Source organism: Syngnathus leptorhynchus, chromosome 16, assembly GCF_054491065.1.
Source record: "Syngnathus leptorhynchus isolate UIUO chromosome 16, UIUO_Slep, whole genome shotgun sequence".
NCBI classification, from domain to species: Eukaryota; Metazoa; Chordata; class Actinopteri; order Syngnathiformes; family Syngnathidae; genus Syngnathus; species Syngnathus leptorhynchus.
Genome location: NC_141210.1, coordinates 2,578,317 through 2,592,268, shown reverse-complemented (window position 1 = coordinate 2,592,268; position 13,952 = coordinate 2,578,317). Strand labels below are relative to the sequence as shown.

General features: G+C 48.6%; 1 protein-coding gene across 1 annotated transcript in view; it reads left to right on the top strand.

The window, feature by feature from the left end:
* LOC147044030 (RNA binding protein fox-1 homolog 3-like) overlaps positions 1-13,952 on the top strand; it is a 154,816-nt gene that overhangs the window by 78,288 nt on the left and 62,576 nt on the right. Inside the window, exon 4 of the mRNA XM_085934328.1 lies at positions 4,710-4,819. Within this exon, the coding sequence (XP_085790454.1) occupies positions 4,710-4,819 (110 nt within the window). The remainder of the gene's footprint in view (positions 1-4,709; positions 4,820-13,952) is intronic.

Sequence of the window (13,952 nt, the reverse complement as noted above, 5' to 3'; positions counted from 1 at the left end):
CTCGGGACAATTATCCCCGGCTCCTGAAATCAGAGTCGTTTTTAAAGATTTTGTATTCTGTAAAATTCACTTGACTGTCGGCCGGTGATGTTTTACCCCGTCAGCGGCTGAACACCTGCTCCCGCCTGCTCCAGATGGTTAGCAAATCAAAAATTATTTTATAGCATGTCACGCTAATGTAAACAAAGCGCAGCATTCCAAACTTGGCGTTTACATTTTTACTCTGATTCGGCATGCTAAGCTAGCTTTAACTTACCGCTACGCATCACCTTAGCCCGCCGACTAGTTAACCTCTGCTACGGCTAATGTACATGTGGATGATCAATATTTCCAGATTAATTCACATTGAACATCATCTGCGTTTGAGTAGTTGAGTTCCTCCGGACCACCAAGCCCTCTATCCATCCTCTCCGGCCCCTCCAGGTGGGCGGCTCATTAGCCGGTGTTCCCCACTAAGCGGGACTGAAGGAAAAAAAAACAGCCATTAGCAAAACAAACGAGGTTAGCACGGCTCGGGAAGGACTGGGATTATCCATCCATCCATCCATTTTCTGAACCGCTTCGTCCCCACGGGGGTCGCGGGCGTACTGGAGCTTATCCCAGCCGTCATTGGGGGACACCCTGAACCGGTTGCCAGCCAATCGCTGGCCACACAGAGACAAACAACCATCCACACTCGCACTCATACCTAGGGACAATTTAAAGTCTTCAATCGGCCTACCAAGCATGTTTTGGGGATGTGGGAGGAAACCGGAGTCCCTGGAGAAAATCCACGCGGAGAACATGCAAACTCCACACAGGGAGGGCCGGAGGTGGAATCGAACCCGCACCCTCCTAACTGTGAGGCGGACTTGCTACCCAGTGTTCCACCGAGCCGCCCGGACCGGGATTATTTATTCCAAAATTGCTGTGTAAATGTTTCTGTGTTGCGTCACTTCCTGTAGGGCGACAGAGCTCCTAATATTTAAATACTAACACGAGAGGCCATCAGTGTTTTTAATTAAAGAGGCAGCCTGAGGGCTGTCACACATTCTTACATTTTGCTTCATTTAAAAGTTAAGCATCAGACGCTTTTCTGTCATAATTAAGCAGAAATGATCAAAGTTGGCCATTGCCTTATTATATTTTCTCTTCAAATGAAGTAAAAAAAAATTGGCTATAAGGAGCAAGGATATGCTCAACTTTGTGACACCTTCAGCTAAACGTAACAGCTCTGTTACAGCATGTAAGCAATGCTAACGTGTCGCTGGCTAGCACTGTTACATAAGGCCCCAACAAGTAGAGCATTGGAAAATGGTCGACTGATGTATTTTTTCCTGCTCTCGTATTCCTCGAAGAATCTCTCATGGAGCCTGGAGGACCAATCGATGTGCAGCTCTTCATCCATATGCTAATATGCTAATATGCCTGATTTATGTTGTGCTGCTGCAGGGTGGGAAGTAAAAAAAACAAAACAAAACGGAGGAAGAAGAAGTGAAAGCGAGGGAGGGCAGGTAATAGGATGCATCCGAGTGGAGAGGAAGTCGTGGCCTCCCGAGACTATTTGGAAGCCAGTGAGCCCTCTGGATGGCAAAACGGTTTTGCCGCGCACATTACTCAGCCCCATAAATCTGGGCGCAGCCCCTCTCGGACGACACCACCAACACCAGCCGCCGTCCGCCGTCCCGCCCGATTCGTCTGCCTGCTTTGCTTTGCCTTTAATTACCTGAGCGATCCGGCGCTCACCGGCAGCACTTCCCTAATGGAGCATCACTCGCGCTGCCAGCTGGCAGCGGGGCCCCCTACCGGGTGGGGAAGGGCGGCTGGGGACCCAGTAAGGGGCGGGGGGGGGCAACGGAACGGAGTTATAACTCACTTATGTCCATAGTCTTCCTCTCACGCAAGACCATTAGGCATTCGTTTTACAACACCAGATTAGTGCACCTTTATTGATTTGTGGATTATTTGGAGTCTTTGCATTACGGATTTGTGGCAGTTCTTGTTAAGGGCCGGCAAGATGAGTCATGGCAATAATTAGAGACTTCAGACTGTATGAGAATTTACTTGCCGCGTGGATTGACTTTGTGGATTATTTCTAGTCAGTGAGCTAATTTCTATTCTGAAAGGCAGCAATGATGATGACTGACCGATGCAAGAAATGATTGCATAATTGTCATACAGCTTGTGAAATGCAAAAGTGAGGTTTTTTTTCTTTTTTTTTTTTTTACATTGTTTCTAGTCCCATTTGTGACCAAATGTTGAACATTTGTTTTTGACCGTGGATTATTTTTATCAGTTGTATTATTCCTATTCAAAAATCAGGTTAGAGGAGCCATTACATTTTCAACTTTGTGGATTATTTTTGTTCATCCTAGAAATTCTTCTTGCGCAAGGCAAAAAACATTTCCCTAATTGTCAAAATCCAAGCGCCATCAATATAATTTACACCGAACCATTCAGCATGTGTATGGTGTAATTTCCCACTTTGTGGATTATTTGTAGTTTATTCATACTATTCAAGCAACTTGCGAGGAATGATGTGATTATTGTGATTCAGCTTTGAAAAGATAAATTGCTGCAAACCAAGTTTTTTTAGCAGCACGACAGCCAGGACAGGTGTGTGGAGGGGGGGGGGGGGGGGACAGGAGGATTCCATCTGCCAATCAACATCCCATCAAACTCGTCTGCGGCCTCTTGTCAACATTTGACTCCTCCTTTCTCTATACGTACTTGCGGTGCTAACAATCCCCCCGCAGCTTTAAAATGCATGGGGCCTTTTGTGCACGGGGTAAAAAAAAAAAAAAAAGCCAGCAGACTGTTGAGGAATGAGGAGGCGGTGTTGCGACCGGCACTGACCTTGGAGATTATTGCTAAGCTCGACAGAAAAAAATGCTGTATGTTTGTCAAGAGCTGTCCGTCATCAATGAGCTTTTGTGTTGGATATCGATCGCTCGCCCGCTGACTGATGCACAACAAACACGCTCGGCGACAGATGCCTACACATACACACGTACACAACGCACACACGCACACACTTTAATGGGATGTCAAGTCGACTGGGCCGCTTCAGCTTCCTCTCAGATGCAATCTGGGCAGGCCGGCCACGCCCACTCCGACGGTTCATTAGCAAACATGGCGCGGACGAGCCGAGTCGAACCTGGACGTGTTTCACAACCTTTATAGGAAACATTTCTTGACACAAACAGAAAAGTGGCATGAAGCAGTACCTTGACTTTTGCATTCAACTTGTTCCAATGCAATTTACTTGCATAGCAAATCAATGTTACCCATCGAAAAGAATTGAAATGCCATTAATACATTGCAGCCACCCCTCCCAAAAAAATCACCAGCATTTTGAAGTTATAATTCATCACCTTGACGCCTTACCTCGCAGGCCCCAAACCTACTTGTCTTTCTTTTATGAGCTTTTATTATTAAAAAAAGTCAAAAAGTTAAAAAATGATTGCACATTCGCGCACGAATGTCATTATCTCTCCCCGCCCTCTATTTTTATCCTTTCATATTGTTCGTGCAGACAAATATTTGGTCTTCACCTTACGTCTGGCGAATGATCCATTAAGGCGCCGCTGCATTATTGGAACACAAAGACCGCCGAGAATGTAAAACAATCCGTTGTGTACTAACACTCTCACCTCCGAGAGATTGCCGACCCCCCCACTCAAATTCACCCTCATTCAAAAAAGTAACCCTCGTTTCGAAGTCTGAACCCGCTCCGTCTTGAGCTGTGTTGGTAAGCCAAACATAGGTGGAAAAAAAATAAGTTGGGAAAGACCCCTTAGAGGGGGTTCAATACAACTTTAATAATGCGGAGCAGCAGCGGCCAAATGAGGTGTTCGCTGCTACTTTAAGACACACACACACAAACACACACACGCCGCACTCTCGGAGCAGCTGAATTATTAAAAGTGTTGTTTTCCTTATTGCATTGCAGCATTGCGCCTTCTGCTTTAGCCAGAAATTGCATCAAAACCTTTCGGACTTGCCACAACTTATCCTTGACGCCCTACTTTCATACCCGAGCCCCATCCACGTCTTGACGCACTCCTTTGAAAACCTCATCTTGGTTTGTCCCAGTAGGGGGCGCCGGCTCCTGCTTTGACGCGCGCTCTGGCGGCCCATTAATAACGGCGGCCGACGGCGCGGCAGAGGCGGGGGCGGCGCTCCACCCCGGCCGGCCGACCCGCCTTCTCGGCTGCTCTGCCCCGAGCAGTGCTGACATTTTAATGGTGCCTTTCTATTTTTTTCTGTCTTCTTTTTTCTTTTCTTGGTAAATAATGCATGTGCTACTGGTTGGCTCCTCCCCCTCCCTCCCCCCCATCCAGTGCTTTTGTGCACAAATTACAACGCCTTGTCTCTCCTGCTGCACCGCTCGCTACATCACACCACGGCCTCTGTGTGTGTGCGTGTGTGTGTGCGTGCGTGTGTGTGTGTTTAGTGGAAAAGCCATGACGGCAAAGTCAAGTTTACCGCCCAACACTAACTTGTGCTCTGTCGCATTGAAAGCAATTTCCACTGTTGTGATATCGAATTATCCGATTGTGCGAATGGCATCAAGCCAGCGAATGCAAAAAGAAGTCACACTAAGTCCATGACGGGCATACTGGCCTCGTCCCGACAACAAAGCGAGCTATAAATATTGCAAACGGCAGATAGCTTGGAGTCGCGCCTCCCCCAAGGCAGATGAGTGACGCCATTTTGTTTGTGTGCAGGTAACGCGTTGTGCAAGTCGGGAAGCATCGGCGTCTTCGGGAACGTGGTGTACAGCGGACTGCTCAACGAGCATTTGTGGCATCTGGGAGTACCGCTCTTCACGAGACTGGTGAGTCTTCTTTCTTGTTTCTCTGACTGCACCGGCGCCCTCTTTAGGCTTGGATGTCAAACCTCTGCGTTTAGGCCAAGGCAAATCTGAGCTTTCGGGATCTCATGCTATGCCGTCACGCTGGCCGGGACTTAATAATTGCTGACATTTAAATGTTGCTTAGCACTGACAAAAAAAAAAGACATGGTTCTAATTAAAATCGGGAGTAGTGGAAGAAATAAGGCTTTGGTGGCAGAGAGAGTTCCGGATCAGGATGGCTTCCAAGGCTGTTAATTGCCCCCCTTCTCCCACCACCACCTAGTTTGCATCAATATTTACGATCGATTTGAACATTTACGAGGCGGAAATTAGTGCTGATTGGTGCGCCGGGGTCGCACCTAAATGGGTTACGTGAAACGAGATCATTCCAGCGATGGCATAAATGTCCAGTGTGTAGCCTCGCTTGATGAGCGCCTCGACGTCTTGTCTGTGGAAATGCGTCACAGAGCAATTGTTTCATGCTGGTTGAATTTTTTTTTTTTTTTTATGATTGTGTCAGGAAATGTCTCCGAAAGGGTGAAAGCGGATCCTTTTTTATGCTTTTGCCATGCTTCTCAGACAAAATACACAAAATCAAGAAAAAAAATGAAGGTTACTGGCTGGAATGAAGTCTGAACCGCCAAAACTTTGTTCAACATTTGTGGGCTGTTGATAGTCATTTCAGATTGTGTACCTCAAAGAAACCAACGTTGCTATCTGAAATGAAGTCAGGAGGAAACGGCAGTGGACTAGATAACCGAATCCCAAACGTGTTCCAACTTGAAGTCAAACTTGAAGTTGCCACCCTAAAAGCTTCTGATGTTGCTCTGATCAGTGCCGACGTTCCATGAAGTTGCTCATCCAAACCTTGGAGGGATTCCGCCCTGCCGCGTCCTCGTGTCAGCGCAGCCGCCGTCCGGCCCGCTAATTACACCGCAACCCCGCCGAGGGTCCTCGAGGGGGGCGGCGGCCCACATGTCGACTGCTCAGATCGCCCAGATGTGAACCCTGTGTGATCAAGCGTGGCGCGCGCACGGATCGGCATTTGGCCGCACTGCCATACGCTACGTTTATACGCCGCCTCTCCAACCAAAATTGGCAGATGGGCGATTTGCTGCCTATAGCGATACGCTTACAAATGACGCTTAATCATGTCTTGCGGGGCCGGCGCGTAAAATGCAGTATGTTGTTTTCTTTTTGTCATGTAGCGTACATGCTACACCCTTTATTGGTCTGTTTGTTTTATGTTACAGTCTCTCCAGTTTACAGTCAGTGGTTAGTGTAGTTAGCTTAATTGCTATCAAGACCTCCAGAACCAAAAGCCAGTTCCCAAACATCAGATGGAATTCCAAGTAAAGGTGAGATTGTGGTGAAATGTTGAGAAAAAAAAAAACGATCCGGCGTGGTCACCCCTCACGGGACCGTCAGACATTTTAGGCAGGAAGAGCTCACTTCCTGTGTGAAAGCTTTATCTTCATAATGGATGCGCTGCTCTCCAGGGGAAGTCGAGACCACACCCGCGAGTCCAAATGGTCCGCAATTGCTATTTGGGCGAGATTCCCCGAGACTGCGGAATTATTCCGCCGTGCTCCCATGATTTTTTTTTCGCCTAATCCCACCGCGGCAGAGAGCGCTCTCCATGTCGAGACCTCGTTGTTATTTTTTTCAAGCCCCTCTTCCAACACCCGCTCCTCGGCGGCCTCACTTATTTATGAGCGCGACTTGAAATAGACTTCAGTGTTTGATAAAAGCGCCAACCTTAATCTGGCGTGCCCGAGAAGTGCATTTCATTTTTATTCCCCATCAGAGATTGATGGCGGAGCGCCGCCGCTTCCCACCGGCTGATTGCTCATGTAAATCCGGGCCGGACCCGCAGCACAGTGCGTGCGTTTTCGTGCCAGTTTTTTTTTTTTTTTTTTTTTTGTGTGGATGAGATGAAACCGCCGCATCACAATGCGTCCACCGGCCGGAGTTATGTCATCCAGCTAAGTAACTGTTTTAGATTTAAACTTGTTTGAGTGGGTGTCAAATTATTTGGTTTGGCCTATTTACGTTACATTCAATATTTTTTAATGAGTTCAATGAATAAAAAATACATTTTAATGAGCATATTCTACAGGGAATAAAAATAGTGCAGGTTTCTGGACGAGAACAGCTGCCCGTATGCGGCCCGCCCGTCATGCTTTGCCCACCCCTGGGCTTAAACGTCCCCCATTACGCCCCCCTTGCCTTTTCACGACACTTTTCATCTGACGTGGAAATTAGCGTGGCGCTGGCATCTCATTCGCTCCCAAGGCAGCCAAATGTTGTCGGGGTGTCCTCTCGGAATAAAATGAGCTCATCCCGCAGGAGGCCTCTGATTGGAGGAAAGAGGAAGAACGTGGGAAAGGGAAGGGGGGCACCGCGGAAACCACCGGAGCTCGCCGCGGGGTTAATGCTCCGCCGCCCCCGCCCCCCCCCCCCTCGCAGTGGTGTATTGATGATACGTTTGGAGAATCGCTGAGGCAGGCGTATTGTTACAGCCAAGAAGAAGAGGAGGAGTCCCCCCCCCCCCCCCCCCTCTTCCCCTCCTCCTCCTTGGTTCTTTAGCAGATGGAAAAGACGGCAAAGCGCGCTGCGGTGGTATCGCGACGTACCCAAACACTTTGTCGGGTTCTGATTGCGGCAACCTGGCGGGACCCCGAGGCGTTCTTTCTTCATCGCACTCTTCTTCCTTCAACTTAATCCTCCAACATCAACACATAGCTCACCCCGCTTAGAGCCCCCCACCCAGCCGCTAACCCCACCGCTCTCAATCCTTCCCGGGACGTTAAATTTCCCGGCGGCAGCGGTGGCAGAGGAACGTTCGCAGGCAGCTGTCAGGCGGTTACTCCAATTGAGCCTCAATAAGAGACGGCCCAGGAGGGGGTGGTAGCCGAGCAGGGCTGGTGGGGGGGGGTGTCAAAAGAAGAAAGGGGTTCTAACGTCTTCTCCTCAGAGGAAGGAGGGGGGGGCTTAAAAAGTGGAGAAGAAGCGGTGAGAGAGACATTAGAAGAAGAGTGAGGTGGTGGTGTTGGTGGGTGGGGGCAAGGAGGTGGGGGGCAGCCCGAGTCGAGCCCCCCCTGAGCCGGGGAGAGGGAGGGCTGCCTCAGCGGATCAGCGCCAGTCGAAAACCAGGCGCCGCGCCGGCCGCACCGACCGGTCCCTCCGCTTGGCCCACGCTTGCCCGCGTCTACCGTCCCACTCGCCATGATGATGTACTTTTGGGTGAGTGATGAGGCCTCGTGACTACAGCGGAAACTTCCCCGGCATGCCGTGTCGCCTATTTTGGCGTAGGATGAAGATGCTGATGAGGAGGAGGAGAGCAAATTCCCTTGGTCATTTTCATTAGCTGGTTTCTCGTCTCTAATTTGCTTTTCATTGTTTCTGAATCGTCGTCATGTCGGTGCCGCCGCTGAGCCGAAACGTTTTCCGACTGCGGCAGTTGTTGACGTAGAGGTGTGGGTGCACAGTTTTGGTCGGAGGAGAGGGGGGGGGGGGACTTAAGTCAAATCATTTGTTTAGAAGAAGTTTACCGGTTTGGTTGCCTGGTCTACCAACCGCCCAAGTTACCGTAGTGTAAAGGTTTCTCGAGACGGAATTTTGAATCACACTCTGGTATTTGGTGTGCCTGGAAAAATTGGCTGAACCTTTAGGTCTCTTTCTCGGCGCAACACTTTGAATCGAAACACAAAATTCACATGCTGTACAACATTTCCAAGCTACTTTCGACAGTTTCGCACATTGTCAAGGTTTCTACAGGCGGGATTCAGGATGCAGCTTTGGTTTTGGGTCCCTAAAGAATTGAGCCGATGGCTGTGCTTTGAGGCCTCCACCGAGGCCCGACACTCTTGTTCATTCCCGAAGAACGATTTGTGCTAAATTAAGAAGCTAGTTAGCGCCACTAGGCTAAAAACACAAACAAACAGGCGGTTTGTCTCTTCTTGGACTAAGCTAAGAGTGTTTAAAAACTGACCAAATACAAAACAACAGGCGGTTCAGTTCACAAGCTAAATGGAATTTGTGAGCGCCTCCTGCAGGTGGCGAGCATCACCTGTATCTCATTAGAATATTTATTCAGCGGACAGATGTTCTTCGGTGGGGCCATTAGCTTTAGCTTACAAGCCCTGGTCGCTGGCTGATGGAGACGAATGCGCGTTCAAAGTCGTCCAGGTTACTCACCCAGGCCGCCGCCCTCCCCTCGGGGCCCCGCCGGCCTTGCGGTAATTGTCGGAAGTGCAGGTGGCGTGTCCTTGTATATCACGGCTGCCACGGAAGAAGAATAAGAGGCTCCGAGTGGAGTGGCCGCTTCTGTCCTCGCCGTCATGAATAATTGAAAAGCGCCGGGTGCAGACGCTACGACGGTGGTGTGGGTAATGGAGAGCAGGGATGCACGCGGCGTGGCGTGGCGACGAGCGCCTTTTTTTATGGCCGGGGCGGCCAGCGTGGAGCGCTTTGGACTTGTGTTAATGTTGCGTTGCTGGAAGAATGTAAACGGCCGGCAGGAGGGTGGCGGCGGCGTTGCTCGTTAGCGGACATCACTTTGGGCTGACGCGCCATCAAGCTAGCGGCTTCGTTTGGTTATAGTTTTTTTTTTGAATCAGTGTTTCAATTCTGGATAAGCTTTCAAAACTAGGATGTGAGTTTTAAAACAGGGTTAGGGTTTTAAATTAGCTCATCAAACAAGGGTTTCAAATTAGGGTTTCAAGATCTTAGGGTTTCGATTTTAATCAGCGGGTTATGGTCAATTTTAAACGCATTGTGAGTCAATTTACATATTCAAGTGACGGGTAGGGTTTCAAAATGTGGGTTTTGAGTTAGGGTTCCAAACTAAGTTGAGGGTTTGAAATTAGGGTGTCAAGCCAGTTTTGAGCTTCTGTGGCGTTGGGTAAGAAAATGGAAAGGACGGCCCATTAACGGCGGCTCCCCGACTTCCCTTGGGCTCACTGTGGGCCCTTGTTGCCACGGCAACCATCGCTAAGCACCCCTTGCAAGCCGCTATGCTTTAGACTCGATTTGAGTCAACTCACTATTTTTTGCATCTTCTTTATTTTTGACGATGTTTTCAATTAGTTTCATTGACAAAGTTGTATAGAGTTCACGAAAACAAAAAACGCATTTGTAAAATATTAAAGCTTGAAAATTACGCTTTGAATCCAAGAGTACAAAGTGAATATCTCAAGCTTGAAGTGTTAGCGTGCTAGCGTTAGCGCCTCCTTGCAAATCAGGCCATTTTTTGATGCGATTGAAGTTGGTTGCTCTTGTTTTGTCTCGTCAGCGTTGTGACGGATTTCTCCCTCATCAAGTGGAGCGCCACGATCATTTTTTTGTCCCAGAATTCCTGATGTGTGGCGTCTAAAAATAGCCCATCTGAGAGCTAAAAACAAGCCGGGGCTCTTTTTTTGTGTGCGTGTGTTGCGATGCAGGAAAACACGTTTTGTTTGTAATTTAGCGGCGCTGGCCTGAAAACGTCTGGGCCGTCTTCGTCTCGCTGAGCTGACGCAAGACGAGGCGCGCCTGGCCTCAGCTCTCACTCATCTCGCACACTCGCCATCCTGACACAACACGAGCAGAGCGCTCCCGCGCGGCACCGCCAAGATCAGATAGACCGAACGGGACGCCGGCGTTTGATAGCTTTGCCTCAGATCAGATGACCCAAACGGGGGCGGGCCCTTTCATAGTCTCGCCTGGCATCAGATGGAGCCAACGGGAGAGCAGAGCTTTGCGCTCTGCGGTTGGTTGTGTAGCTTCTTCTCTGCTTCCTTTGTGAAGCTCTGCAACATCTGCACGGAACATTCCCGACTGCCATCTCCTGTATGACTTCAAAGTGAAGCTACAGATGAATTGTCGACGTGAGATTGAATCGCAGAGGGACCGTTTGATTCAATGACTGATTGGCTGGATGGATGGATGGATGGATGGATGGATGGATGGATGGATGGATGGATGGATGGATGGATGGATGGATGGACGGACACGGACGGACGGACTGATGGTCAACCAATGTGACCCCTCCATGGATGGGATGGATGGACACCCAGGCTGGTTAGTCGATCCATGTGATTCATCCGTGGATGGATGGACTGCTGGACACTCCATCTCATTCCTCCATGAACGGATGGATGGATGGATGGATGGATGGATGGATGGATGAATGGATGGATGGATGGATGGATGGATGGATGGATGGATGGATGGATGGATGGATGGATGGATGGATGGATGGATGGATGGATGGATGGATGGATGGATGGATGGATGGATGGATGGATTGATGGACGGTTCATGTGAGTCACCCATGGAACGACAGACAAATGGATAAATGGACAGGTGGACTGACTGTCTCTCCATGCGGTTCATTCATGGACAAGACCTAAAGTTGGACAGACTGACAGATGGTCCTTGTATTTAATCTATGCACGGACAGACTGACAGCCATTTTGTGATGTATTGACGGATGGATAGTCATCCCTTATTTTACACACTGTAATTGTAAAGAATGATGAATGAATGAATGAAAAAGCACAAAGTGTGTATTTGTTGAAGAGGCAAAAGCTTTTTGGTATTTCTGGACTTGTTCTCTGAAATGACAAGCGTGTGACATTGGCCGTCCTTTTCACTGGGAATTATTTAACAGCAGACCTCAGTGGTCTTGTGATGAATATTTCTCTTTCTAGTCGCCCTTCCAGCGGGTGGACCCTGCGACCGACCGAGCGGTCGGTCGCCGGCAAACATGCGGCAGGTTGAGCATGAAACATGCATGAGAGCAAACACCGCGCCCACAATAACAAATGCTCGCACGCCACCGATGCTCGTCCGCCTCGAATTGACCCCAGGGAGGGAGGGGCCAGGGCACATGTAGTGCAGAGGGGGGGGGGGGGGGGTTCTGATTCATTACAGCTCCAAAAACTAAAAAAATCCTCCATAAGCAAAGGCTTGAAACCAAAACCTGGCTTGTTAAAATCTTAACTTTTATGCTTTCAGTTTTAAACGAGGTTCTAAGATCTGGCTTAGGCTTTCAAACAAGGGTCAAATTCTGCTTCGAAGCCCGGCTCAAGGTTTCAAAATTGGCTTTCAAGTTTGGCTCTCAAGCCAGAGCCGGGGTTTCGAAATTGGGTTCGGCGTTGGATTGCCGAGAGGGGTTTCTGGAGGGTCAGAACGCAGGGTGGTCAGCAAAACCACGTAAAGAAGCTCAGCTCAGCTTTCTTTCCCAAGGGACCGACTTGGCTTGTGTGTTTTTTTTTTCTTTTTGCCGCCGTTATCCAGGCAGGGCGGCCGGATGCGCAGTGGCTAAACGTCAGGATGAAAGTTAGTTTGCAAAACAAACTCATTGTTTATTGATGACCATCAAATATTCATGCGCTTGCTCGGGCGCTTCTGATAGTTTTATAGCTGATTAACGACGCGTAATTACAGGTTTTATACGCCCAAGAAAAAAAGAGAAAAGGCTCCCAACAAGAAAATAAATGTCGCCACGCAGCTGATTGATGCCGAGCGCTTTCTGCCACCGCCATGCAAAAAAAAAAAAAAAAAAAAAAAAAAAAAAAGGAAAGAAAAAAAACCTCGTCGTCGGGGCCTCGTCTTCCTCGTCTGGGTCGTCGGTGAGCTCACACTATTTGACAGCGCGCGCTCTGGCGTGCTTTTTAATTAAAAGAAAACTCAATAGCCTTATCAGGAGCGGCCATTTGAGCCGGGAGACGTATCGATTGGCCGCCAGCCCGCCCCGCTCGCTCGCTTATGCAGATGCCGCGCTTTCATCTGCCGGCCAAGATCTGCTTTCACCAAATCTATGTCATATATTATTCAGCCTGGGCTCACTTCAACATTCAAATGCGAATCTTTAGCTGCTTGTCGGAGGAAGGCCGCTGCCTCCGCCGCCGCGAGCTGGCCGTCATTGCGCGTCGCTTTGTTCCGCTGGCAAATGGAAAACTTACTCATGACTTTTTTTGTCTACCTACAGGAAGTATGTGACAGTTACATAACCCACCCCAAAAATGTTTTCATGTGACATAATTGCCAATGCAATTAGCAACTGCCTTACCTGGATGGATGGATGGATGGATGGATGGATGGATGGATGGATGGATGGATGGATGGATGGATGGATGGATGGATGGATAATTAACATTAAAAATATTGTTTTGAATTAAAAAAAACATTTAAATTGAAGACTTTAGATTTAAACAAATTAAAATTCGAAATGACGGGACATATATGTATTAACTTCACTTTTTATGAGTGAGTGTTGACACACAGCCCTGCCGGAGATTTTCCGAGGAAGACGACGAGAAGGTAATGAAGCGTCTCAGCGGTCGTCTAAATTGGCCGCACGTACGCTTCTTCATTTTTTTTCCTCCTTCATCTGTAAAAAGGTGGTTGCCGGGGGTCTTTTGCAATTTGCCAAAGAAGTCCATTAAGTTCATTAATTTAATAATGGGCACAATAATGAATGCGAGGTATTGCTCAATTAGAGGACGGTATCCAGCATCCCGCCGTAATGAGATTAGAATGCGAGCGATGCAGCGCAGGTAGTGAATTAAAGCGAGAAGCCATCGGGAATTAAATTGTAATCCTGCGACACGTGGACGTCTGAGACAAAAATAATTTATTTTATAAGTTTTTTTTATAATTGCTGTACGGATTAGACGTGTTTGTGCCTGCGTTTTCTGGTGAGATTTCAAAGTCAATCTCCTGTTTGCCATCAAGGGCCTTTCATTTTCCTAATGGCTCCTTCCTTTTTTTTTAAATGCTTAAAATCCGGCCGGATGTTATTAAAATGGAGAATAGACGGCTTTGTCGTTTAACTTTTCATTGAGCGCGGGGACGCGGCGAAAAATTCCCGCCATCAGCAGTTTGCGCGGCCTCCGGTGTTATTAGCAGCGGCGGGCGGGCTTAATGTTGTATGGAAATGAAAGGACGCCATCGGACGATAAAAAAAGACATGTCGTGAAGCGAGACGTGCGTCGTTATTCCCCGGCAAGGATGGAAACGTCCTGTTTTCCCGAGTTTGTTTACACGCACAGAATGAGCCGCTGCTAGCGGCGCGGATATCGCCGAGGGCAACGTCAGAAGATTGAGGGCGGGGCCACGTAAAGGC